The sequence below is a fragment of the Oncorhynchus mykiss genome, unplaced genomic scaffold, assembly GCF_013265735.2.
Source record: "Oncorhynchus mykiss isolate Arlee unplaced genomic scaffold, USDA_OmykA_1.1 un_scaffold_342, whole genome shotgun sequence".
NCBI classification, from domain to species: domain Eukaryota; kingdom Metazoa; phylum Chordata; class Actinopteri; order Salmoniformes; family Salmonidae; genus Oncorhynchus; species Oncorhynchus mykiss.
The window spans coordinates 76,252-102,873 of NW_023493790.1; the positions used below are offsets into that span (position 1 = coordinate 76,252).

A 26,622-nucleotide genomic window follows, 5' to 3' on the forward strand; every position below is an offset into this window, starting at 1 on the left:
TATCGTATTTGTAATATTCTGCAAAAACAGCTAGTTGATGAGAGGCTGAAAGAGAATTGCAAGAATCGCGCAATTTCACAGGCGGGCCCCAAACAGGCAAATAACAAAAATAATCTCGGAACGCAGAACTCGTCGGTCGTTGTCAGTGGATTGTATTGGCGGGAAGAACAAAAAAATCGTCTGCAGGGTAATCAAAGTCGCCGCATCTAATGTCAAATCACAGGTGAGCTGCCTTGTTAAACCCTGAAAATAAATAATAACACGATTGCGTTGAAATGACTCATTAAGCCATTTGTAAGGATTTCCCCCATGTGGACCTGTTGTCACTCTTACCCTGATGGTTGCTGATATTTCCAGACACTTTTTCAGTCTTATCTGAGGAATTTTATCATTTATATCAGAATGGCCATATTCTGATGCCAGTTTAGCGCTCATTCAATGACGATTTACTACTCTTTCCCATTGAAGGCCATATTGAGGTTAAATCAATGACTGGACTTTTTAATTTATAAAAACAAATGACTATTGAAAGTGCAAGTCAGTATCGTGCATAGTTGTTCTGGTCTCTGTGGTGATTTTAGAGCGTTGTTCATATTTCTACTTTTACCGCATACACTTTAACCCGGTACCCGGTTACTGTGCTGTAGTCAGGATGGCCGAGCGGTCTAAGGCGCTGCGTTCAGGTCGCAGTCTCCCATGGAGGCGTGGGTTCAAATCCCACTTCTGACAGTTTTTCAGTGCCTCTCAGGAGTCATGCTGCTCAGCAGTAATAATAAGAATGATGAAATAACAACTTCACACAGTGAAATAACAATTCATAATAAACACTCTCAAATGCAGACCTTCTGGAGCTGAGCAAAGATAGAACTACCCCCCTACTTTGTGCAATTTCCGCCTGAAGACATACCCAAATCTAACAGCCTGTAGCTCAGGCACAGAACCAAGTATATGCATATTCTTGGTACCATTTGAAAGAAAACACTCTGAAGTTTGTGTAAATGTGAATTGAATGTAGGAGAATAACACACACTAGATCTGGTTTAGATAAAACTATGGAAAAAAACATGCGTTTTTTCTATTTATTTTTGTATCATCATCTTTCAAATGAACAAGATAAAACAAAAATTCAGATAAGATGATGGGGACAATTTTCTTGAAAAAATTAAGAGGGCAACAGTACTTGTGCAAAATTTCAGAATGATAACTTCCAAAATGAGTGTGCTACATAACATTTATTATAAAGTCACCCAGGTGTCCCACACAAGTAGACCAAATGTACCCAAGTGGCCAAATTGGTAAAGTACACATTTTGAAACCAATAACTATATACAAAATACCAAAATGGTATTCTAACACACCCCCCCACAAAAATTTAAAACATTTATGAAATTTTAAAAATTTCTGAAAAAAAATGTAAATTTTTTTTTTTTTTAAATTTCAAAAAAAAATTGAAATTTTTTTGTAAACATTTTTTTTTGAAAAAAATGTTATGAAAAAAAATATATATATACACATTTACAAAGTAACATGGGTAACTATTTACACACTTACACATCCTCAGTCCTGTATCAAATAGGAAAAACAGGAAAAACAACCTAGAAAGGCAAAAACCTAGGAAGAAACAAGGCAATGAGGGGTGGCCAGTCCTCTTCTGGCTGTGCCGGGTGGAGATCACAGTGTTTGTAGAGTGTGCAACAGTACAGCACCCCAAGAGAAAAAAATGTACAGTTTAGGGTTCCATAGCCGCAGGCAGAACAGTTGAAACTGGAACAGCGCGGCAAGGCCAGGTGGACTGGGGGACAGCAAGGAGTCATCATGTCAGGTAGTCCTGAAGCATGGTCCCAGGGGTTCAAGTCCACTGAGAGAAAGGAGAGAAAGAGAGCAGACTTAAATTCACACAAGACACCGGATAAGACAGGAAAAAATACTCCAGATATAAGATATAGCTCAGCTAGACTGCAGACTGGTGTTCTCAGCTAGACTGCAGACTGGTGTTCTCAGCTAGACCGCAGAACCACTTTGCCATATAACCCCACCAACATTGCCAAAACTCTAGACAATGTTCTGCTGCTGATGCCAGATGCCATAGCAGTCTCGCTCCGATGTAAAGCAGAGGGTCACTGAGCATGTGGGGCATGTGATGGGAGACTTCATCTTGCAGACAACACAGCAACGCCTCCATGCTGTGCCCTTTTGGCCCTTAGGCACATCCATGCCTGCACAAATATATTTGGGCAGATGAACACCTGTGGCAGGAGCAGAAGGGACAGGGCTTGGTGCAGTGGTGCTGTAGCCAGCAAGCTCCTTGATGAGCTGCTCTCTGAAGGCTTTCTGTGAGAGGAAGGGCTTTCCACAGCTCGTCGCCATTTCCTTGTGTAGGATGAATGCATTCACCACGGCGATGTCGATGAAATGATAGAAGAAGGTCTTGTACCATTTCATTGTCTTGTGGAGAACATTGTAGTAGCCGATTAGCGCGTCCGAAAGGTCGACTCCTCCCATGCTCTTGTTGTAGTCCTTCACTGCAGTTGGAATGGGGACATTTTTGGTTTTCCATGCCCCGGCACCATCCTTCACACGCCTGACAACATGATCCCCACTGAAGGACTTGTGGATAGTGGAGCACATCACCACCTCTCTGGTATCCATCCACTTTACAAAAAGCAGGCCATCTTCACGGATCAATCGCATGCTCCCCCGCTCAGCCCGCTTAGGCATGTCGTTCACCTTAGTCTTCGGAAAGCCCACCCTGTTGGTACGAATGGTGCCACAAGCCCATACATCCAGCTTCCTTAGGTCTGCAAACAGGGTAGGGCTTGTGTAGAAGTTATCCACAAACAGTTTGTAGCCCTTCCCTAGCAGTTGAAAATCCAATAACTCCATTGCAGAGTCATAGCTGAGTCCCTTACCGGTAGCAAAACTGTTCTTCCCCTCGTAGACAAAGAAATTGCATGTGTAGGCACATACAGAATCAGCCAAAACAAACAGCTTGTAACCCCACTTGGTTGGTTTGTTTCTCATGTATTGTTTGAGGCCAATTCTTGCCTTTGAGGCTACCATCCTCTCATCGATTGACACGTTCTGGGCAGGCTGAAAGTACGTCTTGCAGGCCTCGACGATGCTGTGGTAGAGCGGTTTGATCTTGCACAGTCTATCAAACGCTGCTGTGCCTCTCTTCTTCTCATTCTCTTCATCAACCTTTGGGTCACTGATGTGAAGCGCCTGTGAAATAATCAGAAACCTTTTGCAGGACATAACAGTCATGGGGAAAGGCAGTTGGTACAGAGATGACGTTTTCCAGTAGTCCTTCAGGCTTTTCAGCTTCACCAGCCCCATGTAGATAACAAGTGAAAGGTAGCAGAAAAGATCTGACATGGATATGGGCTTCCATGCTACCTTTTTGCCTGCTTGTTTCTTCTTCCCATTCTTATTTGTGTTGGACACGAGCGAACCTACAACAGATGGTGTAAAAAACAGTTGGAAAAGCTGAAGGGGGGTGTAAGTGGAGGTCGGGTTCACCTGAGGTCCTGGCTTCCCTTTCGGCCTGAAAGTTGGTTGTGGTGGCTCCACATCATCTTCTAGGATGGTGTGCCAACGCCCTTCTGTCCCTCTGTTAGTGGGTGGCACACTTCCCCTCTTCCTCTTCACACCTCTAGATGGCCCGGGAGGTGTGGAGCCAGAGACAGCAGGGGTACAGCTGGATGAACCAGCTTCAGAGGGGGATGGACACCTTGGCACTGGGGGCTCCCAGTCGGAGTCAGTGCCACTGTGAAAGAAAATGTTCAGTTAGAATAGTTTCACATATGAGCCCTGTATCAACAGCTATAATAAACATACATATAGAGTACAGGGAGTAGCCCTGTATCAACAGCTATAATAAACATGCATATTGAGGACAGGGAACATAAAGTGCTGTTCCACATCAACTGACAAAGTGAAATGGGCCAGCCCCAAAATAGGCTATTTGGGTAGACCATGCGTTCTCAAAGAAACAGGCACTCACAATGACAAGCTAACGTGCACTTTAGCCATTTCATTACATCGCTATATATTGCTAATAAAATGTAAAAACAGCTATAATAAACATGTATATAAAGTGCTGTTCCACATCAATTGACAAAGTGAAATGGGCCAGCCCCAAAATAGGCTATTTAGGTAGACCATGCGTTCTCAAAGAAACAGGCACTCACAATGACAAGCTAACGTGCACTTTAGCCATTTCATTACATCGCTATATATTGCTAATAAAATGTAAAAACAGCTATAATAAACATGTATATAAAGTGCTGTTCCACATCAACTGACAAAGTGAAATGGGCCAGCCCCAAAATAGGCTATTTGGGTAGACCATGCGTTCTCAAAGAAACAGGCACTCACAATGACAAGCTAACGTGCACTTTAGCCATTTCATTACATCGCTATATATTGCTAATAAAATGTAAAAACAGCTATAATAAACATGTATATAAAGTGCTGTTCCACATCAATTGACAAAGTGAAATGGGCCAGCCCCAAAATAGGCTATTTAGGTAGACCATGCGTTCTCAAAGAAACAGGCACTCACAATGACAAGCTAACGTGCACTTTAGCCATTTCATTACATCGCTATATATTGCTAATAAAATGTAAAAACAGCTATAATAAACATGTATATAAAGTGCTGTTCCACATCAACTGACAAAGTGAAATGGGCCAGCCCCAAAATAGGCTATTTGGGTAGACCATGCGTTCTCAAAGAAACAGGCACACAATGACAAGCTAACGTGCACTTTAGCCATTTCATTACATCGCTATATATTGCTAATAAAATGTAAAAACAGCTATAATAAACATGTATATAAAGTGCTGTTCCACATCAACTGACAAAGTGAAATGGGCCAGCCCCAAAATAGGCTATTTGGGTAGACCATGCGTTCTCAAAGAAACAGGCACTCACAATGACAAGCTAACGTGCACTTTAGCCATTTCATTACATCGCTATATATTGCTAATAAAATGTAAAAACAGCTATAATAAACATGTATATAAAGTGCTGTTCCACATCAATTGACAAAGTGAAATGGGCCAGCCCCAAAATAGGCTATTTAGGTAGACCATGCGTTCTCAAAGAAACAGGCCCTCACTCACAATGGCTAGCTAACGTGTACTTTAGCCATTTTTGCAAATAAAATGTAAAAACAATCACTAATAATATTTTATATTAAAGTCAAACAACGGCATTAGCATGAGAGCAACTTACCAGTCCAAAACGATGTCCTCTCCGTTCAAAAAATATGCCTCAGTTTCAGAATCGAAACTATGGGAGCTAATGGAGTCTTCAATCTCTGCCAAATCTGTCTCACTTTCCCGGTCAATCTCTTCCAAAATCATTTCTACATTAGTGTATCTAGTCTTAGAGGTCGCTTTCTTAGACTTATTTGCCATTTTATTCGCGAAATAAACAGTTGAAGTAGCAAATTACTGAAAAACGTCTGTGCGTAATTAGAGTCACTCCTTCACGGTTCAATTGGCAATGGCGAAAGAACGGTCTTTACGCCAGCGTCCAGTGAATAGGTTTGTCTTACAACAATGAATCATGGGATATTTCCAGTTACATCTGCTCATTGGCTATCTACCCAGCTAGATTTCAAGAAGATCAGTGGTCATTGGGTTAAAATAGAGTCAATCAACAAGACAGTGGTCATATAATTGCTGCGCAATGGGCTCCTCACGTGTTGTCTTCCAATCGGTATTACCATATCAATAGAGCCCGCAAAATGGCCCATCAGGGTTGATTGCGTTCCAAACAAAGAGTTGATTGCAAGTAAACCAAACATGACTGGAAAGAGAGGGAAAAGACGAGGAAAAGAGAGTCTCTTTACGTTGGACGTTACTTTGAAAATTGTATGACAGGAAATTCAACGAGATAAGCGTTCACAAAATGTTTCGTGTTAGGCTATAAAACATGGATTTAACCGAACAAACGACCATTCATTGTGTAACAATGAGCCTTGGGATTGCAACCAGAGCAAGATCTTCAAAGGTAAACGATTTATTTCAATGCAATCTGTGACTTTGTTACGCAAGTGCTGGTTGAATAAGTAGTTTGATATGGGGGTCTATGCTCAGATAAACGCAGCTTATTATTTCGCAATAAATTATTTTTTAAATATGACAACGCAGTTGGATTAGCAAGATTCTAGGCTTTTGAAGCATGTGAGACACTTGTATTTTCATGAATGTTTAATATGACTATTTGTGGCGAACACCGTATGTTGTTGAATTCAAACCCGGATCCGGGATCGGTAGATCAGAGAGGTTAAATAAGAAAACAGCTGGACTTAATAACAAATGAATGAGGGGAACATTTTGTGTTATTGCATTATAATGAGTTACTGCATTATCTTTCAGTTGTTAAATTTCACTTTCTGTAGGCTATGCCTGTTGGCCCATTCACTCCTAACAAGCCTGTTTTCTTTTGTCAATGTTGTCGTGGCCGAGTGGTTAAGGCGATGGACTAGAAATCCATTAGGATCTTCCTGCGTAGGTTCAAATCCTGCCGACAATGAAAATGCATTTTTTTGACCCCTCCGGAGGTTGAAGTTTAGTCGTGTTTCTTATACCAATCGCATCCTCTCAGATCTCCGCAAGTACATAGGGATTAGTTGTCCATTTGGGATAGGACTGCAGGCCATCTATCCCACTTCACACCTTTACACACCTGGTTATCCAGCCTTCTAGCTCTATAGGCCACAGTAGCATAGGTTACAGGTTTGTAGTCAAGCCACAGATTTCAGGTGAGATCCCATGATACACTCAACAATACAACAACACGATTCTCATGAATAACCATTAAGCCATTTGCTAAGATTTCCCCCATTTTGACATGTGGAAACCTGTTGTCACTCTTACCCTGACGGGAAGCTCCAGACACTTTTTTGGTCCTATCTGAGGCATTTTTAAATTCATGTCAAATTGGCCATATTCTGAAGACACTCTTATAGTCTGCAGGGTAATCGAACTGGCCACATCTAAAGTCAAGCCACAGGTAACAGGTGAGAAACCTTGTTAAACCCTAAAAGAAAAAGAAAAAACTCAATTGCATTGAAAATAACCATTAAGTCATTCAGGTCGCAGACTCCCCTATAGGCATGGTTTGAAACCCCCTCCTGACAACTTTTTAGCGCCTGCATGTCATGCACCTTTGTAAAATCCAGTTGAAAAATAAATGACTTAAGGTAACGTAAATGACACCTAGTTAATATGAGTAGTGAATAACTATTGTATTTGTAATATTCTGCAAAAACAGCTAGTTGATGAGAGGCTGAAAGAGAATTGCAAGAATCGCGCAATTTCACAGGCGGGCCCCAAACAGGCAAATAACAAAAATAATCGCGGAACGCAGAACTCGTCGGTCGTTGTCAGTGGATTTTATTGGCGGGAAGAACAAAAATATCGTCTGCAGGGTAATCAAAGTCGCCGCATCTAATGTCAAATCACAGGTGAGCTGCCTTGTTAAACCCTGAAAATAAATAATAACACGATTGCGTTGAAATGACTCATTAAGCCATTTGTAAGGATTTCCCCCATGTGGACCTGTTGTCACTCTTACCCTGATGGTTGCTGATATTTCCAGACACTTTTTCAGTCTTATCTGAGGAATTTTATCATTTATATCAGAATGGCCATATTCTGATGCCAGTTTAGCGCTCATTCAATGACGATTTACTACTCTTTCCCATTGAAGGCCATATTGAGGTTAAATCAATGACTGGACTTTTTAATTTATAAAAACAAATGACTATTGAAAGTGCAAGTCAGTATCGTGCATAGTTGTTCTGGTCTCTGTGGTGATTTTAGAGCGTTGTTCATATTTCTACTTTTACCGCATACACTTTAACCCGATACCCAGTTACTGTGCTGTAGTCAGGATGGCCGAGCGGTCTAAGGCGCTGCGTTCAGGTCGCAGTCTCCCATGGAGGCGTGGGTTCAAATCCCACTTCTGACAGTTTTTTAGTGCCTCTCAGGAGTCATGCTGCTCAGCAGTAATAATAAGAATGATGAAATAACAACTTCACACAGTGAAATAACAATTCATAATAAACACTCTCAAATGCAGACCTTCTGGAGCTGAGCAAAGATCAAGGTTAAATAAGAAAACAGCTGGACTTAATAACAAATGAATGAGGGGAACATTTTGTGTTATTGCATTATAATGAGTTACTGCATTATCTTTCAGTTGTTAAATTTCACTTTCTGTAGGCTATGCCTGTTGGCCCATTCACTCCTAACAAGCCTGTTTTCTTCTGTCAACGTTGTCGTGGCCGAGTGGTTAAGGCGATGGACTAGAAATCCATTAGGATCTTCCGGCGTAGGTTCAAATCCTGCCGACAACGAAAATGCATTTTTTTGACCCCTCCGGAGGTTGAAGTTTAGTCGTGTTTCTTATACCAATCGCATCCTCTCAGATCTCCGCAAGTACATAGGGATTAGTTGTCCATTTGGGATAGGACTGCAGGCCATCTATCCCACTTCACACCTTTACACACCTGGTTATCCAGCCTTCTAGCTCTATAGGCCACAGTAGCATAGGTTACAGGTTTGTAGTCAAGCCACAGATTTCAGGTGAGATCCCATGATACACTCAACAATACAACAACACGATTCTCATGAATAACCATGAAGCCATTTGCTAAGATTTCCCCCATTTTGACATGTGGAAACCTGTTGTCACTCTTACCCTGACGGGAAGCTCCAGACACTTTTTTGGTCCTAACTGAGGCATTTTTAAATTCATGTCAAATTGGCCATATTCTGAAGACACTCTTAGGCTGCAGGGTAATCGAACTGGCCACATCTAAAGTCAAGCCACAGGTAACAGGTGAGAAACCTTGTTAAACCCTAAAAGAAAAAGAAAAAACTTGATTGCATTGAAAATAACCATTAAGTCATTCAGGTCGCAGACTCCCCTATAGGCATGGTTTGAAACCCCCTCCTGACAACTTTTTAGCGCCTGCATGTCATGCACCTTTGTAAAATCCAGTTGAAAAATAAATGACTTAAGGTAACGTAAATGACACCTAGTTAATATGAGTAGTGAATAACTATCGTATTTGTAATATTCTGCAAAAACAGCTAGTTGATGAGAGGCTGAAAGAGAATTGCAAGAATCGCGCAATTTCACAGGCGGGCCCCAAACAGGCAAATAACAAAAATAATCTAGGAACGCAGAACTCGTCGGTCGTTGTCAGTGGATTGTATTGGCGGGAAGAACAAAAATATAGTCTGCAGGGTAATCAAAGTCGCCGCATCTAATGTCAAATCACAGGTGAGCTGCCTTGTTAAACCCTGAAAATAAATAATAACACGATTGCGTTGAAATGACTCATTAAGCCATTTGTAAGGATTTCCCCCATGTGGACCTGTTGTCACTCTTACCCTGATGGTTGCTGATATTTCCAGACACTTTTTCAGTCTTATCTGAGGAATTTTATCATTTATATCAGAATGGCCATATTCTGATGCCAGTTTAGCGCTCATTCAATGACGATTTACTACTCTTTCCCATTGAAGGCCATATTGAGGTTAAATCAATGACTGGACTTTTTAATTTATAAAAACAAATGACTATTGAAAGTGCAAGTCAGTGTCGTGCATAGTTGTTCTGGTCTCTGTGGTGATTTTAGAGCGTTGTTCATATTTCTACTTTTACCGCATACACTTTAACCCGATACCCAGTTACTGTGCTGTAGTCAGGATGGCCGAGCGGTCTAAGGCACTGCGTTCAGGTCGCAGTCTCCCATGGAGGCGTGGGTTCAATCCCACTTCTGACAGTTTTTTAGTGCCTCTCAGGAGTCATGCTGCTCAGCAGTAATAATAAGAATGATGAAATAACAACTTCACACAGTGAAATAACAATTCATAATAAACACTCTCAAATGCAGACCTTCTGGAGCTGAGCAAAGATCAAGGTTAAATAAGAAAACAGCTGGACTTAATAACAAATGAATGAGGGGAACATTTTGTGTTATTGCGTAATAATGAGTTACTGCATTATCTTTCAGTTGTTAAATTTCACTTTCTGTAGGCTATGCCTGTTGGCCCATTCACTCCTAACAAGCTTGTTTTCTTCTGTCAACGTTGTCGTGGCCGAGTGGTTAAGGCGATGGACTAGAAATCCATTAGGATCTTCCTGCGCAGGTTCAAATCCTGCCGACAACGAAAATGCATTTTTTTGACCCCTCCGGAGGTTGAAGTTTAGTCGTGTTTCTTATACCAATCGCATCCTCTCAGATCTCCGCAAGTACATAGGGATTAGTTGTCCATTTGGGATAGGACTGCAGGCCATCTGTCCCACTTCACACCTTTACACACCTGGTTATCCAGCCTTCTAGCTCTATAGGCCACAGTAGCATAGGTTACAGGTTTGTAGTCAAGCCACAGATTTCAGGTGAGATCCCATGATACACTCAACAATACAACAACACGATTCTCATGAAAACCATGAAGCCATTTGCTAAGATTTCCCCCATTTTGACATGTGGAAACCTGTTGTCACTCTTACCCTGACGGGAAGCTCCAGACACTTTTTTGGTCCTAACTGAGGCATTTTTAAATTCATGTCAGGGTAATCGAACTGGCCACATCTAAATTGGCCATATTCTGAAGACACTCTTAGGCTGCAGGGTAATCGAACTGGCCACATCTAAAGTCAAGCCACAGGTAACAGGTGAGAAACCTTGTTAAACCCTAAAAGAAAAAGAAAAAACTTGATTGCATTGAAATAACCATTAAGTCATTCAGGTCGCAGACTCCCCTATAGGCATGGTTTGAAACCCCCTCCTGACAACTTTTTAGCGCCTGCATGTCATGCACCTTTGTAAAATCCAGTTGAAAAATAAATGACTTAAGGTAACGTAAATGACACCTAGTTAATATGAGAAGTGAATAACTATCGTATTTGTAATATTCTGCAAAAACAGCTAGTTGATGAGAGGCTGAAAGAGAATTGCAAGAATCGCGCAATTTCACAGGCGGGCCCCAAACAGGCAAATAACAAAAATAATCTCGGAACGCAGAACTCGTCGGTCGTTGTCAGTGGATTTTATTGGCGGGAAGAACAAAAATATCGTCTGCAGGGTAATCAAAGTCGCCGCATCTAATGTCAAATCACAGGTGAGCTGCCTTGTTAAACCCTGAAAATAAATAATAACACGATTGCGTTGAAATGACTCATTAAGCCATTTGTAAGGATTTCCCCCATGTGGACCTGTTGTCACTCTTACCCTGATGGTTGCTGATATTTCCAGACACTTTTTCAGTCTTATCTGAGGAATTTTATCATTTATATCAGAATGGCCATATTCTGATGCCAGTTTAGCGCTCATTCAATGACGATTTACTACTCTTTCCCATTGAAGGCCATATTGAGGTTAAATCAATGACTGGACTTTTTAATTTATAAAAACAAATGACTATTGAAAGTGCAAGTCAGTATCGTGCATAGTTGTTCTGGTCTCTGTGGTGATTTTAGAGTGTTGTTCATATTTCTACTTTTACCGCATACACTTTAACCCGATACCCAGTTACTGTGCTGTAGTCAGGATGGCCGAGCGGTCTAAGGCGCTGCGTTCAGGTTGCAGTCTCCCATGGAGGCGTGGGTTCAAATCCCACTTCTGAAAGTTTTTTAGTGCCTCTCAGGAGTCATGCTGCTCAGCAGTAATAATAAGAATGATGAAATAACAACTTCACACAGTGAAATAACAATTCATAATAAACACTCTCAAATGCAGACCTTCTGGAGCTGAGCAAAGATCAAGGTTAAATAAGAAAACAGCTGGACTTAATAACAAATGAATGAGGGGAACATTTTGTGTTATTGCATTATAATGAGTTACTGCATTATCTTTCAGTTGTTAAATTTCACTTTCTGTAGGCTATGCCTGTTGGCCCATTCACTCCTAACAAGCCTGTTTTCTTCTGTCAACGTTGTCGTGGCCGAGTGGTTAAGGCGATGGACTAGAAATCCATTAGGATCTTCCTGCGTAGGTTCAAATCCTGCCGACAACGAAAATGCATTTTTTTGACCCCTCCGGAGGTTGAAGTTTAGTCGTGTTTCTTATACCAATCGCATCCTCTCAGATCTCCGCAAGTACATAGGGATTAGTTGTCCATTTGGGATAGGACTGCAGGCCATCTATCCCACTTCACACCTTTACACACCTGGTTATCCAGCCTTCTAGCTCTATAGGCCACAGTAGCATAGGTTACAGGTTTGTAGTCAAGCCACAGATTTCAGGTGAGATCCCATGATACACTCAACAATACAACAACACGATTCTCATGAAAACCATGAAGCCATTTGCTAAGATTTCCCCCATTTTGACATGTGGAAACCTGTTGTCACTCTTACCCTGACGGGAAGCTCCAGACACTTTTTTGGTCCTAACTGAGGCATTTTTAAATTCATGTCAAATTGGCCATATTCTGAAGACACTCTTAGGCTGCAGGGTAATCGAACTGGCCACATCTAAAGTCAAGCCACAGGTAACAGGTGAGAAACCTTGTTAAACCCTAAAAGAAAAATAAAAAACTCAATTGCATTGAAAATAACCATTAAGTCATTCAGGTCGCAGACTCCCCTATAGGCATGGTTTGAAACCCCCTCCTGACAACTTTTTAGCCCCTGCATGTCATGCACCTTTGTAAAATCCAGTTGAAAAATAAATGACTTAAGGTAACGTAAATGACACCTAGTTAATATGAGTAGTGAATAACTATCGTATTTGTAATATTCTGCAAAAACAGCTAGTTGATGAGAGGCTGAAAGAGAATTGCAAGAATCGCGCAATTTCACAGGCGGGCCCCAAACAGGCAAATAACAAAAATAATCTAGGAACGCAGAACTCGTCGGTCGTTGTCAGTGGATTGTATTGGCGGGAAGAACAAAAATATCGTCTGCAGGGTAATCAAAGTCGCCGCATCTAATGTCAAATCACAGGTGAGCTGCCTTGTTAAACCCTGAAAATAAATAATAACACGATTGCGTTGAAATGACTCATTAAGCCATTTGTAAGGATTTCCCCCATGTGGACCTGTTGTCACTCTTACCCTGATGGTTGCTGATATTTCCAGACACTTTTTCAGTCTTATCTGAGGAATTTTATCATTTATATCAGAATGGCCATATTCTGATGCCAGTTTAGCGCTCATTCAATGACGATTTACTACTCTTTCCCATTGAAGGCCATATTGAGGTTAAATCAATGACTGGACTTTTTAATTTATAAAAACAAATGACTATTGAAAGTGCAAGTCAGTATCGTGCACAGTTGTTCTGGTCTCTGTGGTGATTTTAGAGCGTTGTTCATATTTCTACTTTTACCGCATACACTTTAACCCGATACCCAGTTACTGTGCTGTAGTCAGGATGGCCGAGCGGTCTAAGGCGCTGCGTTCAGGTCGCAGTCTCCCATGGAGGCGTGGGTTCAAATCACACTTCTGACAGTTTTTTAGTGCCTCTCAGGAGTCATGCTGCTCAGCAGTAATAATAAGAATGATGAAATAACAACTTCACACAGTGAAATAACAATTCATAATAAACACTCTCAAATGCAGACCTTCTGGAGCTGAGCAAAGATCAAGGTTAAATAAGAAAACAGCTGGACTTAATAACAAATGAATGAGGGGAACATTTTGTGTTATTGCATTATAATGAGTTACTGCATTATCTTTCAGTTGTTAAATTTCACTTTCTGTAGGCTATGCCTGTTGGCCCATTCACTCCTAACAAGCTTGTTTTCTTCTGTCAATGTTGTCGTGGCCGAGTGGTTAAGGCGATGGACTAGAAATCCATTAGGATCTTCCTGCGCAGGTTCAAATCCTGCCGACAACGAAAATGCGTTTTTTTGACCCCTCCGGAGGTTGAAGTTTAGTCGTGTTTCTTATACCAATCGCATCCTCTCAGATCTCCGCAAGTACATAGGGATTAGTTGTCCATTTGGGATAGGACTGCAGGCCATCTGTCCCACTTCACACCTTTACACACCTGGTTATCCAGCCTTCTAGCTCTATAGGCCACAGTAGCATAGGTTACAGGTTTGTAGTCAAGCCACAGATTTCAGGTGAGATCCCATGATACATTCAACAATACAACAACACGATTCTCATGAAAACCATTAAGCCATTTGCTAAGATTTCCCCCATTTTGACATGTGGAAACCTGTTGTCACTCTTACCCTGACGGGAAGCTCCAGACACTTTTTTGGTCCTAACTGAGGCATTTTTAAATTCATGTCAAATTGGCCATATTCTGAAGACACTCTTAGGCTGCAGGGTAATCGAACTGGCCACATCTAAAGTCAAGCCACAGGTAACAGGTGAGAAACCTTGTTAAACCCTAAAAGAAAAAGAAAAAACTTGATTGCATTGAAAATAACCATTAAGTCATTCAGGTCGCAGACTCCCCTATAGGCATGGTTTGAAACCCCCTCCTGACAACTTTTTAGCGCCTGCATGTCATGCACCTTTGTAAAATCCAGTTGAAAAATAAATGACTTAAGGTAACGTAAATGACACCTAGTTAATATGAGTAGTGAATAACTATCGTATTTGTAATATTCTGCAAAAACAGCTAGTTGATGAGAGGCTGAAAGAGAATTGCAAGAATCGCGCAATTTCACAGGCGGGCCCCAAACAGGCAAATAACAAAAATAATCTCGGAACGCAGAACTCGTCGGTCGTTGTCAGTGGATTGTATTGGCGGGAAGAACAAAAATATCGTCTGCAGGGTAATCAAAGTCGCCGCATCTAATGTCAAATCACAGGTGAGCTGCCTTGTTAAACCCTGAAAATAAATAATAACACGATTGCGTTGAAATGACTCATTAAGCCATTTGTAAGGATTTCCCCCATGTGGACCTGTTGTCACTCTTACCCTAATGGTTGCTGATATTTCCAGACACTTTTTCAGTCTTATCTGAGGAATTTTATCATTTATATCAGAATGGCCATATTCTGATGCCAGTTTAGCGCTCATTCAATGACGATTTACTACTCTTTCCCATTGAAGGCCATATTGAGGTTAAATCAATGACTGGACTTTTTAATTTATAAAAACAAATGACTATTGAAAGTTCAAGTCAGTATCGTGCATAGTTGTTCTGGTCTCTGTGGTGATTTTAGAGCGTTGTTCATATTTCTACTTTTACCGCATACACTTTAACCCGATACCCAGTTACTGTGCTGTAGTCAGGATGGCCGAGCGGTCTAAGGCGCTGCGTTGAGGTCGCAGTCTCCCATGGAGGCGTGGGTTCAAATCCCACTTCTGACAGTTTTTTAGTGCCGCATGCTGCTCAGCAGTAATAATAAGAATGATGAAATAACAACTTCACACAGTGAAATAACAATTCATAATAAACACTCTCAAATGCAGACCTTCTGGAGCTGAGCAAAGATCAAGGTTAAATAAGAAAACAGCTGGACTTAATAACAAATGAATGAGGGGAACATTTTGTGTTATTGCATTATAATGAGTTACTGCATTATCTTTCAGTTGTTAAATTTCACTTTCTGTAGGCTATGCCTGTTGGCCCATTCACTCCTAACAAGCTTGTTTTCTTCTGTCAATGTTGTCGTGGCCGAGTGGTTAAGGAAATGGACTAGAAATCCATTAGGATCTTCCTGCGCAGGTTCAAATCCTGCCGACAACGAAAACGCATTTTTTTGACCCCTCCGGAGGTTGAAGTTTAGTCGTGTTTCTTATACCAATCGCATCCTCTCAGATCTCCGCAAGTACATAGGGATTAGTTGTCCATTTGGGATAGGACTGCAGGCCATCTGTCCCACTTCACACCTTTACACACCTGGTTATCCAGCCTTCTAGCTCTATAGGCCACAGTAGCATAGGTTACAGGTTTGTAGTCAAGCCACAGATTTCAGGTGAGATCCCATGATACACTCAACAATACAACAACACGATTCTCATGAAAACCATTAAGCCATTTGCTAAGATTTCCCCCATTTTGACATGTGGAAACCTGTTGTCACTCTTACCCTGACGGGAAGCTCCAGACACTTTTTTGGTCCTAACTGAGGCATTTTTAAATTCATGTCAAATTGGCCATATTCTGAAGACACTCTTAGGCTGCAGGGTAATCGAACTGGCCACATCTAAAGTCAAGCCACAGGTAACAGGTGAGAAACCTTGTTAAACCCTAAAAGAAAAAGAAAAAACTTGATTGCATTGAAAATAACCATTAAGTCATTCAGGTCGCAGACTCCCCTATAGGCATGGTTTGAAACCCCCTCCTGACAACTTTTTAGCGCCTGCATGTCATGCACCTTTGTAAAATCCAGTTGAAAAATAAATGACTTAAGGTAACGTAAATGACACCTAGTTAATATGAGTAGTGAATAACTATCGTATTTTTAATATTCTGCAAAAACAGCTAGTTGATGAGAGGCTGAAAGAGAATTGCAAGAATCGCGCAATTTCACAGGCGGGCCCCAAACAGGCAAATAACAAAAATAATCTCGGAACGCAGAACTCGTCGGTCGTTGTCAGTGGATTGTATTGGCGGGAAGAACAAAAATATCGTCTGCAGGGTAATCAAAGTCGCCGCATCTAATGTCAAATCACAGGTGAGCTGCCTTGTTAAACCCTGAAAATAAATAATAACACGATTGCGTTGAAATGACTCATTAAGCCATTTGTAAGGATTTCCCCCATGTGGACCTGTTGTCACTCTTACCCTGATGGTTGCTGATATTTCCAGACACTTTTTCAGTCTTATCTGAGGAATTTTATCATTTATATCAGAATGGCCATATTCTGATGCCAGTTTAGCGCTCATTCAATGACGATTTACTACTCTTTCCCATTGAAGGCCATATTGAGGTTAAATCAATGACTGGACTTTTTAATTTATAAAAACAAATGACTATTGAAAGTGCAAGTCAGTATCGTGCATAGTTGTTCTGGTCTCTGTGGTGATTTTAGAGCGTTGTTCATATTTCTACTTTTACCGCATACACTTTAACCCGATACCCAGTTACTGTGCTGTAGTCAGGATGGCCGAGCGGTCTAAGGCGCTGCGTTCAGGTCGCAGTCTCCCATGGAGGCGTGGGTTCTGACAGTTTTTTAGTGCCTCTCAGGAGTCATGCTGCTCAGCAGTAATAATAAGAATGATGAAATAACAACTTCACACAGTGAAATAACAATTCATAATAAACACTCTCAAATGCAGACCTTCTGGAGCTGAGCAAAGATCAAGGTTAAATAAGAAAACAGCTGGACTTAATAACAAATGAATGAGGGGAACATTTTGTGTTATTGCATTATAATGAGTTACTGCATTATCTTTCAGTTGTTAAATTTCACTTTCTGTAGGCCATGCCTGTTGGCCCATTCACTCCTAACAAGCTTGTTTTCTTCTGTCAATGTTGTCGTGGCCGAGTGGTTAAGGCGATGGACTAGAAATCCATTAGGATCTTCCTGCGCAGGTTCAAATCCTGCCGACAACGAAAATGCATTTTTTTGACCCCTCCGGAGGTTGAAGTTTAGTCGTGTTTCTTATACCAATCGCATCCTCTCAGATCTCCGCAAGTACATAGGGATTAGTTGTCCATTTGGGATAGGACTGCAGGCCATCTGTCCCACTTCACACCTTTACACACCTGGTTATCCAGCCTTCTAGCTCTATAGGCCACAGTAGCATAGGTTACAGGTTTGTAGTCAAGCCACAGATTTCAGGTGAGATCCCATGATACACTCAACAATACAACAACACGATTCTCATGAAAACCATGAAGCCATTTGCTAAGATTTCCCCCATTTTGACATGTGGAAACCTGTTGTCACTCTTACCCTGACGGGAAGCTCCAGACACTTTTTTGGTCCTAACTGAGGCATTTTTAAATTCATGTCAAATTGGCCATATTCTGAAGACACTCTTAGGCTGCAGGGTAATCGAACTGGCCACATCTAAAGTCAAGCCACAGGTAACAGGTGAGAAACCTTGTTAAACCCTAAAAGAAAAAGAAAAAACTTGATTGCATTGAAAATAACCATTAAGTCATTCAGGTCGCAGACTCCCCTATAGGCATGGTTTGAAACCCCCTCCTGACAACTTTTTAGCGCCTGCATGTCATGCACCTTTGTAAAATCCAGTTGAAAAATAAATGACTTAAGGTAACGTAAATGACACCTAGTTAATATGAGTAGTGAATAACTATCGTATTTGTAATATTCTGCAAAAACAGCTAGTTGATGAGAGGCTGAAAGAGAATTGCAAGAATCGCGCAATTTCACAGGCGGGCCCCAAACAGGCAAATAACAAAAATAATCTCGGAACGCAGAACTCGTCGGTCGTTGTCAGTGGATTGTATTGGCGGGAAGAACAAAAATATCGTCTGCAGGGTAATCAAAGTCGCCGCATCTAATGTCAAATCACAGGTGAGCTGCCTTGTTAAACCCTGAAAATAAATAATAACACGATTGCGTTGAAATGACTCATTAAGCCATTTGTAAGGATTTCCCCCATGTGGACCTGTTGTCACTCTTACCCTGATGGTTGCTGATATTTCCAGACACTTTTTCAGTCTTATCTGAGGAATTTTATCATTTATATCAGAATGGCCATATTCTGATGCCAGTTTAGCGCTCATTCAATGACGATTTACTACTCTTTCCCATTGAAGGCCATATTGAGGTTAAATCAATGACTGGACTTTTTAATTTATAAAAACAAATGACTATTGAAAGTGCAAGTCAGTATCGTGCATAGTTGTTCTGGTCTCTGTGGTGATTTTAGAGCGTTGTTCATATTTCTACTTTTACCGCATACACTTTAACCCGATACCCAGTTACTGTGCTGTAGTCAGGATGGCCGAGCGGTCTAAGGCGCTGCGTTCAGGTCGCAGTCTCCCATGGAGGCGTGGGTTCAAATCCCACTTCTGACAGTTTTTTAGTGCCGCATGCTGCTCAGCAGTAATAATAAGAATGATGAAATAACAACTTCACACAGTGAAATAACAATTCATAATAAACACTCTCAAATGCAGACCTTCTGGAGCTGAGCAAAGATCAAGGTTAAATAAGAAAACAGCTGGACTTAATAACAAATGAATGAGGGGAACATTTTGTGTTATTGCATTATAATGAGTTACTGCATTATCTTTCAGTTGTTAAATTTCACTTTCTGTAGGCTATGCCTGTTGGCCCATTCACTCCTAACAAGCTTGTTTTCTTCTGTCAATGTTGTCGTGGCCGAGTGGTTAAGGCGATGGACTAGAAATCCATTAGGATCTTCCTGTGCAGGTTCAAATCCTGCTGACAACGAAAATGCATTTTTTTGACCCCTCCGGAGGTTGAAGTTTAGTCGTGTTTCTTATACCAATCGCATCCTCTCAGATCTCCGCAAGTACATAGGGATTAGTTGTCCATTTGGGATAGGACTGCAGGCCATCTATCCCACTTCACACCTTTACACACCTGGTTATCCAGCCTTCTAGCTCTATAGGCCACAGTAGCATAGGTGACAGGTTTGTAGTCAAGCCACAGATTTCTGGTGAGATCCCATGATACACTCAACAATACAACAACACGATTCTCATGAATAACCATTAAGCCATTTGCTAAGATTTCCCCCATTTTGACATGTGGAAACCTGTTGTCACTCTTACCCTGACGGGAAGCTCCAGACACTTTTTTGGTCCTATCTGAGGCATTTTTAAATTCATGTCAAATTGGCCATATTCTGAAGACACTCTTATAGTCTGCAGGGTAATCGAACTGGCCACATCTAAAGTCAAGCCACAGGTAACAGGTGAGAAACCTTGTTAAACCCTAAAAGAAAAAGAAAAAACTCGATTGCATTGAAAATAACCATTAAGTCATTCAGGTCGCAGACTCCCCTATAGGCATGGTTTGAAACCCCCTCCTGACAACTTTTTAGCGCCTGCATGTCATGCACCTTTGTAAAATCCAGTTGAAAAATAAATGACTTAAGGTAACGTAAATGACACCTAGTTAATATGAGTAGTGAATAACTATCGTATTTTTAATATTCTGCAAAAACAGCTAGTTGATGAGAGGCTGAAAGAGAATTGCAAGAATCGCGCAATTTCACAGGCGGGCCCCAAACAGGCAAATAACAAAAATAATCTTGGAACGCAGAACTCGTCGGTCGTTGTCAGTGGATTGTATTGGCGGGAAGAACAAAAATATCGTCTGCAGGGTAATCAAAGTCGCCGCATCTAATGTCAAGTCACAGGTGAGCTGCCTTGTTAAACCCTAAAAATAAATAATAACACGATTGCGTTGAAATGACTCATTAAGCCATTTGTAAGGATTTCCCCCATGTGGACCTGTTGTCACTCTTACCCTGATGGTTGCTGATATTTCCAGACACTTTTTCAGTCTTATCTGAGGAATTTTATCATTTATATCAGAATGGCCATATTCTGATGCCAGTTTAGCGCTCATTCAATGACGATTTACTACTCTTTCCCATTGAAGGCCATATTGAGGTTAAATCAATGACTGGACTTTTTAATTTATAAAAACAAATGACTATTGAAAGTGCAAGTCAGTATCGTGCATAGTTGTTCTGGTCTCTGTGGTGATTTTGGAGCGTTGTTCATATTTCTACTTTTACCGCATACACTTTAACCCGATACCCAGTTGCTGTGCTGTAGTCAGGATGGCCGAGCGGTCTAAGGCGCTGCGTTCAGGTCGCAGTCTCCTATGGAGGCGTGGGTTCAAATCCCACTTCTGACAGTTTTTTAGTGCCTCTCAGGAGTCATGCTGCTCAGCAGTAATAATAAGAATGATGAAATAACAACTTCACACAGTGAAATAACAATTCATAATAAACACTCTCAAATGCAGACCTTCTGGAGCTGAGCAAAGATCAAGGTTAAATAAGAAAACAGCTGGACTTAATAACAAATGAATGAGGGGAACATTTTGTGTTATTGCATTGTAATGAGTTACTGCATTATCTTTCAGTTGTTAAATTTCACTTTCTGTAGGCTATGCCTGTTGGCCCATACACTCCTAACAAGCCTGTTTTCTTCTGTCGACGTTGTCGTGGCCGAGTGGTTAAGGCGATGGACTAGAAATGCATTAGGATCTTCCAGCGCAGGTTCAAATCCTGCCGACAATGAAAATGCATTTTTTTGACCCCTCCGGAGGTTGAAGTTTAGTCGTGTTTCTTATACCAATCGCATCCTCTCAGATCTCCGCAAGTACATAGGGATTAGTTGTCCATTTGGGATAGGACTGCAGGCCATCTATCCCACTTCACACCTTTACACACCTGGTTATCCAGCTTTCTAGCTCTATAGGCCACAGTAGCATAGGTTACAGGTTTGTAGTCAAGCCACAGATTTCAGGTGAGATCCCATGATACACTCAACAATACAACAACACGATTCTCATGAATAACCATGAAGCCATTTGCTAAGATTTCCCCCATTTTGACATGTGGAAACCTGTTGTCACTCTTACCCTGACGGGAAGCTCCAGACACTTTTTTGGTCCTATCTGAGGCATTTTTAAATTCATGTCAAATTGGCCATATTCTGAAGACACTCTTAGGCTGCAGGGTAATCGAACTGGCCACATCTAAAGTCAAGCCACAGGTAACAGGTGAGAAACCTTGTTAAACCCTAAAAGAAAAAGAAAAACTTGATTGCATTGAAAATAACCATTAAGTCATTCAGGTCGCAGACTCCCCTATAGGCATGGTTTGAAACCCCCTCCTGACAATTTTTTAGCGCCTGCATGTCATGCACCTTTGTAAAATCCAGTTGAAAAATAAATGACTTAAGGTAACGTAAATGACACCTAGTTAATATGAGTAGTGAATAACTATCGTATTTTTAATATTCTGCAAAAACAGCTAGTTGATGAGAGGCTGAAAGAGAATTGCAAGAATCGCGCAATTTCACAGGCGGGCCCCAAACAGGCAAATAACAAAAATAATCTCGGAACGCAGAACTCGTCGGTCGTTGTCAGTGGATTGTATTGGCGGGAAGAACAAAAATATCGTCTGCAGGGTAATCAAAGTCGCCGCATCTAATGTCAAGTCACAGGTGAGCTGCCTTGTTAAACCCTAAAAATAAATAATAACACGATTGCGTTGAAATGACTCATTAAGCCATTTGTAAGGATTTCCCCCATGTGGACCTGTTGTCACTCTTACCCTGATGGTTGCTGATATTTCCAGACACTTTTTCAGTCTTATCTGAGGAATTTTATCATTTATATCAGAATGGCCATATTCTGATGCCAGTTTAGCGCTCATTCAATGACGATTTACTACTCTTTCCCATTGAAGGCCATATTGAGGTTAAATCAATGACTGGACTTTTTAATTTATAAAAACTAATGACTATTGAAAGTGCAAGTCAGTATCGTGCATATTTGTTCTGGTCTCTGTGGTGATTTTAGAGCGTTGTTCATATTTCTACTTTTACCGCATACACTTTAACCCGATACCCAGTTACTGTGCTGTAGTCAGGATGGCCGAGCGGTCTAAGGCGCTGCGTTCAGGTCGCAGTCTCCCATGGAGGCGTGGGTTCAAATCCCACTTCTCACAGTTTTTTAGTGCCTCTCAGGAGTCATGCTGTTCAGCAGTAATAATAAGAATGATGAAATAACAACTTCACACAGTGAAATAACAATTCATAATAAACACTCTCAAATGCAGACCTTCTGGAGCTGAGCAAAGATCAAGGTTAAATTAGAAAACAGCTGGACTTAATAACAAATGAATGAGGGGAACATTTTGTGTTATTGCATTATAATGAGTTACTGCATTATCTTTCAGTTGTTAAATTTCACTTTCTGTAGGCTATGCCTGTTGGCCCATTCACTCCTAACAAGCTTGTTTTCTTCTGTCAACGTTGTCGTGGCCGAGTGGTTAAGGCGATGGACTAGAAATGCATTAGGATCTTCCAGCGCAGGTTCAAATCCTGCCGACAATGAAAATGCATTTTTTTGACCCCTCCGGAGGTTGAAGTTTAGTCGTGTTTCTTATACCAATCGCATCCTCTCAGATCTCCGCAAGTACATAGGGATTAGTTGTCCATTTGGGATAGGACTGCAGGCCATCTATCCCACTTCACACCTTTACACACCTGGTTATCCAGCTTTCTAGCTCTATAGGCCACAGTAGCATAGGTTACAGGTTTGTAGTCAAGCCACAGATTTCAGGTGAGATCCCATGATACACTCAACAATACAACAACACGATTCTCATGAATAACCATGAAGCCATTTGCTAAGATTTCCCCCATTTTGACATGTGGAAACCTGTTGTCACTCTTACCCTGACGGGAAGCTCCAGACACTTTTTTGGTCCTATCTGAGGCATTTTTAAATTCATGTCAAATTGGCCATATTCTGAAGACACTCTTAGGCTGCAGGGTAATCGAACTGGCCACATCTAAAGTCAAGCCACAGGTAACAGGTGAGAAACCTTGTTAAACCCTAAAAGAAAAAGAAAAACTTGATTGCATTGAAAATAACCATTAAGTCATTCAGGTCGCAGACTCCCCTATAGGCATGGTTTGAAACCCCCTCCTGACAATTTTTTAGCGCCTGCATGTCATGCACCTTTGTAAAATCCAGTTGAAAAATAAATGACTTAAGGTAACGTAAATGACACCTAGTTAATATGAGTAGTGAATAACTATCGTATTTTTAATATTCTGCAAAAACAGCTAGTTGATGAGAGGCTGAAAGAGAATTGCAAGAATCGCGCAATTTCACAGGCGGGCCCCAAACAGGCAAATAACAAAAATAATCTCGGAACGCAGAACTCGTCGGTCGTTGTCAGTGGATTGTATTGGCGGGAAGAACAAAAATATCGTCTGCAGGGTAATCAAAGTCGCCGCATCTAATGTCAAGTCACAGGTGAGCTGCCTTGTTAAACCCTAAAAATAAATAATAACACGATTGCGTTGAAATGACTCATTAAGCCATTTGTAAGGATTTCCCCCATGTGGACCTGTTGTCACTCTTACCCTGATGGTTGCTGATATTTCCAGACACTTTTTCAGTCTTATCTGAGGAATTTTATCATTTATATCAGAATGGCCATATTCTGATGCCAGTTTAGCGCTCATTCAATGACGATTTACTACTCTTTCCCATTGAAGGCCATATTGAGGTTAAATCAATGACTGGACTTTTTAATTTATAAAAACTAATGACTATTGAAAGTGCAAGTCAGTATCGTGCATATTTGTTCTGGTCTCTGTGGTGATTTTAGAGCGTTGTTCATATTTCTACTTTTACCGCATACACTTTAACCCGATACCCAGTTACTGTGCTGTAGTCAGGATGGCCGAGCGGTCTAAGGCGCTGCGTTCAGGTCGCAGTCTCCCATGGAGGCGTGGGTTCAAATCCCACTTCTCACAGTTTTTTAGTGCCTCTCAGGAGTCATGCTGTTCAGCAGTAATAATAAGAATGATGAAATAACAACTTCACACAGTGAAATAACAATTCATAATAAACACTCTCAAATGCAGACCTTCTGGAGCTGAGCAAAGATCAAGGTTAAATTAGAAAACAGCTGGACTTAATAACAAATGAATGAGGGGAACATTTTGTGTTATTGCATTATAATGAGTTACTGCATTATCTTTCAGTTGTTAAATTTCACTTTCTGTAGGCTATGCCTGTTGGCCCATTCACTCCTAACAAGCTTGTTTTCTTCTGTCAACGTTGTCGTGGCCGAGTGGTTAAGGCGATGGACTAGAAATCCATTAGGATCTTCCTGCGCAGGTTCAAATCCTGCCGACAACGAAAATGTATTTTTTTGACCCCTCCGGAGGTTGAAGTTTAGTCGTGTTTCTTATACCAATCGCATCCTCTCAGATCTCCGCAAGTACATAGGGATTAGTTGTCCATTTGGGATAGGACTGCAGGCCATCTATCCCACTTCACACCTTTACACACCTGGTTATCCAGCCTTCTAGCTCTATAGGCCACAGTAGCATAGGTTACAGGTTTGTAGTCAAGCCACAGATTTCAGGTGAGATCCCATGATACACTCAACAATACAACAACACGATTCTCATGAATAACCATGAAGCCATTTGCTAAGATTTCCCCCATTTTGACATGTGGAAACCTGTTGTCACTCTTACCCTGACGGGAAGCTCCAGACACTTTTTTGGTCCTAACTGAGGCATTTTTAAATTCATGTCAAATTGGCCATATTCTGAAGACACTCTTAGGCTGCAGGGTAATCGAACTGGCCACGTCTAAAGTCAAGCCACAGGTAACAGGTGAGAAACCTTGTTAAACCCTAAAAGAAAAAGAAAAAACTCGATTGCATTGAAAATAACCATTAAGTCATTCAGGTCGCAGACTCCCCTATAGGCATGGTTTGAAACCCCCTCCTGACAACTTTTTAGCGCCTGCATGTCATGCACCTTTGTAAAATCCAGTTGAAAAATAAATGACTTAAGGTAACGTAAATGACACCTAGTTAATATGAGTAGTGAATAACTATCGTATTTTTAATATTCTGCAAAAACAGCTAGTTGATGAGAGGCTGAAAGAGAATTGCAAGAATCGCGCAATTTCACAGGCGGGCCCCAAACAGGCAAATAACAAAAATAATCTTGGAACGCAGAACTCGTCGGTCGTTGTCAGTGGATTGTATTGGCGGGAAGAACAAAAATATCGTCTGCAGGGTAATCAAAGTCGCCGCATCTAATGTCAAGTCACAGGTGAGCTGCCTTGTTAAACCCTAAAAATAAATAATAACACGATTGCGTTGAAATGACTCATTAAGCCATTTGTAAGGATTTCCCCCATGTGGACCTGTTGTCACTCTTACCCTGATGGTTGCTGATATTTCCAGACACTTTTTCAGTCTTATCTGAGGAATTTTATCATTTATATCAGAATGGCCATATTCTGATGCCAGTTTAGCGCTCATTCAATGACGATTTACTACTCTTTCCCATTGAAGGCCATATTGAGGTTAAATCAATGACTGGACTTTTTAATTTATAAAAACAAATGACTATTGAAAGTGCAAGTCAGTATCGTGCATAGTTGTTCTGGTCTCTGTGGTGATTTTAGAGCGTTGTTCATATTTCTACTTTTACCGCATACACTTTAACCCGATACCCAGTTACTGTGCTGTAGTCAGGATGGCCGAGCGGTCTAAGGCGCTGCGTTCAGGTCGCAGTCTCCTATGGAGGCGTGGGTTCAAATCCCACTTCTGACAGTTTTTTAGTGCCTCTCAGGAGTCATGCTGCTCAGCAGTAATAATAAGAATGATGAAATAACAACTTCACACAGTGAAATAACAATTCATAATAAACACTCTCAAATGCAGACGTTCTGGAGCTGAGCAAAGATCAAGGTTAAATAAGAAAACAGCTGGACTTAATAACAAATGAATGAGGGGAACATTTTGTGTTATTGCATTATAATGAGTTACTGCATTATCTTTCAGTTGTTAAATTTCACTTTCTGTAGGCTATGCCTGTTTGCCCATTCACTCCTAACAAGCCTGTTTTCTTCTGTCAACGTTGTCGTGGCCGAGTGGTTAAGGCGATGGACTAAAAATCCATTAGGATCTTCCTGTGCAGGTTCAAATCCTGCCGACAACG

General features: G+C 41.1%; 1 protein-coding gene and 13 non-coding genes across 14 annotated transcripts; 13 read left to right on the forward strand and 1 right to left on the reverse strand.

The window, feature by feature from the left end:
- Window positions 1–646: 646 nt before the first annotated feature.
- Window positions 647–729, forward strand: trnal-cag. The gene has a single exon. It is a non-coding gene; the product is annotated as a tRNA-Leu (tRNA).
- Window positions 730–1,214: 485 nt separating this feature from the next.
- LOC118951922 (piggyBac transposable element-derived protein 4-like) lies at window positions 1,215–5,529 on the reverse strand. The gene is made up of 2 exons (XM_036973874.1): window positions 5,240–5,529; window positions 1,215–3,766 (listed from the first exon to the last, which is right to left on the reverse strand). The coding sequence occupies exons 1-2, from the start codon at window positions 5,422–5,424 to the stop codon at window positions 2,053–2,055; spliced, it is 1,899 nt and encodes a 632-aa protein (XP_036829769.1). The 5' UTR covers window positions 5,425–5,529; the 3' UTR covers window positions 1,215–2,052.
- Window positions 5,530–7,904: 2,375 nt separating this feature from the next.
- Window positions 7,905–7,987, forward strand: trnal-cag. The gene has a single exon. It is a non-coding gene; the product is annotated as a tRNA-Leu (tRNA).
- A 306-nt stretch (window positions 7,988–8,293) lies between these two features.
- On the forward strand, window positions 8,294–8,375 carry trnas-aga. Its single transcript has one exon. It is a non-coding gene; the product is annotated as a tRNA-Ser (tRNA).
- A 1,743-nt stretch (window positions 8,376–10,118) lies between these two features.
- On the forward strand, window positions 10,119–10,200 carry trnas-aga. The gene has a single exon. It is a non-coding gene; the product is annotated as a tRNA-Ser (tRNA).
- A 1,766-nt stretch (window positions 10,201–11,966) lies between these two features.
- On the forward strand, window positions 11,967–12,048 carry trnas-aga. Its single transcript has one exon. It is a non-coding gene; the product is annotated as a tRNA-Ser (tRNA).
- A 1,743-nt stretch (window positions 12,049–13,791) lies between these two features.
- trnas-aga lies at window positions 13,792–13,873 on the forward strand. The gene has a single exon. It is a non-coding gene; the product is annotated as a tRNA-Ser (tRNA).
- Window positions 13,874–15,227: 1,354 nt separating this feature from the next.
- Window positions 15,228–15,310, forward strand: trnal-gag. The gene has a single exon. It is a non-coding gene; the product is annotated as a tRNA-Leu (tRNA).
- Window positions 15,311–17,420: 2,110 nt separating this feature from the next.
- Window positions 17,421–17,502, forward strand: trnas-aga. The gene has a single exon. It is a non-coding gene; the product is annotated as a tRNA-Ser (tRNA).
- Window positions 17,503–18,856: 1,354 nt separating this feature from the next.
- Window positions 18,857–18,939, forward strand: trnal-cag. Its single transcript has one exon. It is a non-coding gene; the product is annotated as a tRNA-Leu (tRNA).
- Window positions 18,940–20,675: 1,736 nt separating this feature from the next.
- On the forward strand, window positions 20,676–20,758 carry trnal-cag. The gene has a single exon. It is a non-coding gene; the product is annotated as a tRNA-Leu (tRNA).
- Window positions 20,759–24,714: 3,956 nt separating this feature from the next.
- On the forward strand, window positions 24,715–24,796 carry trnas-aga. The gene has a single exon. It is a non-coding gene; the product is annotated as a tRNA-Ser (tRNA).
- Window positions 24,797–26,151: 1,355 nt separating this feature from the next.
- Window positions 26,152–26,234, forward strand: trnal-cag. The gene has a single exon. It is a non-coding gene; the product is annotated as a tRNA-Leu (tRNA).
- Window positions 26,235–26,540: 306 nt separating this feature from the next.
- Window positions 26,541–26,622, forward strand: trnaf-aaa. The gene has a single exon. It is a non-coding gene; the product is annotated as a tRNA-Phe (tRNA).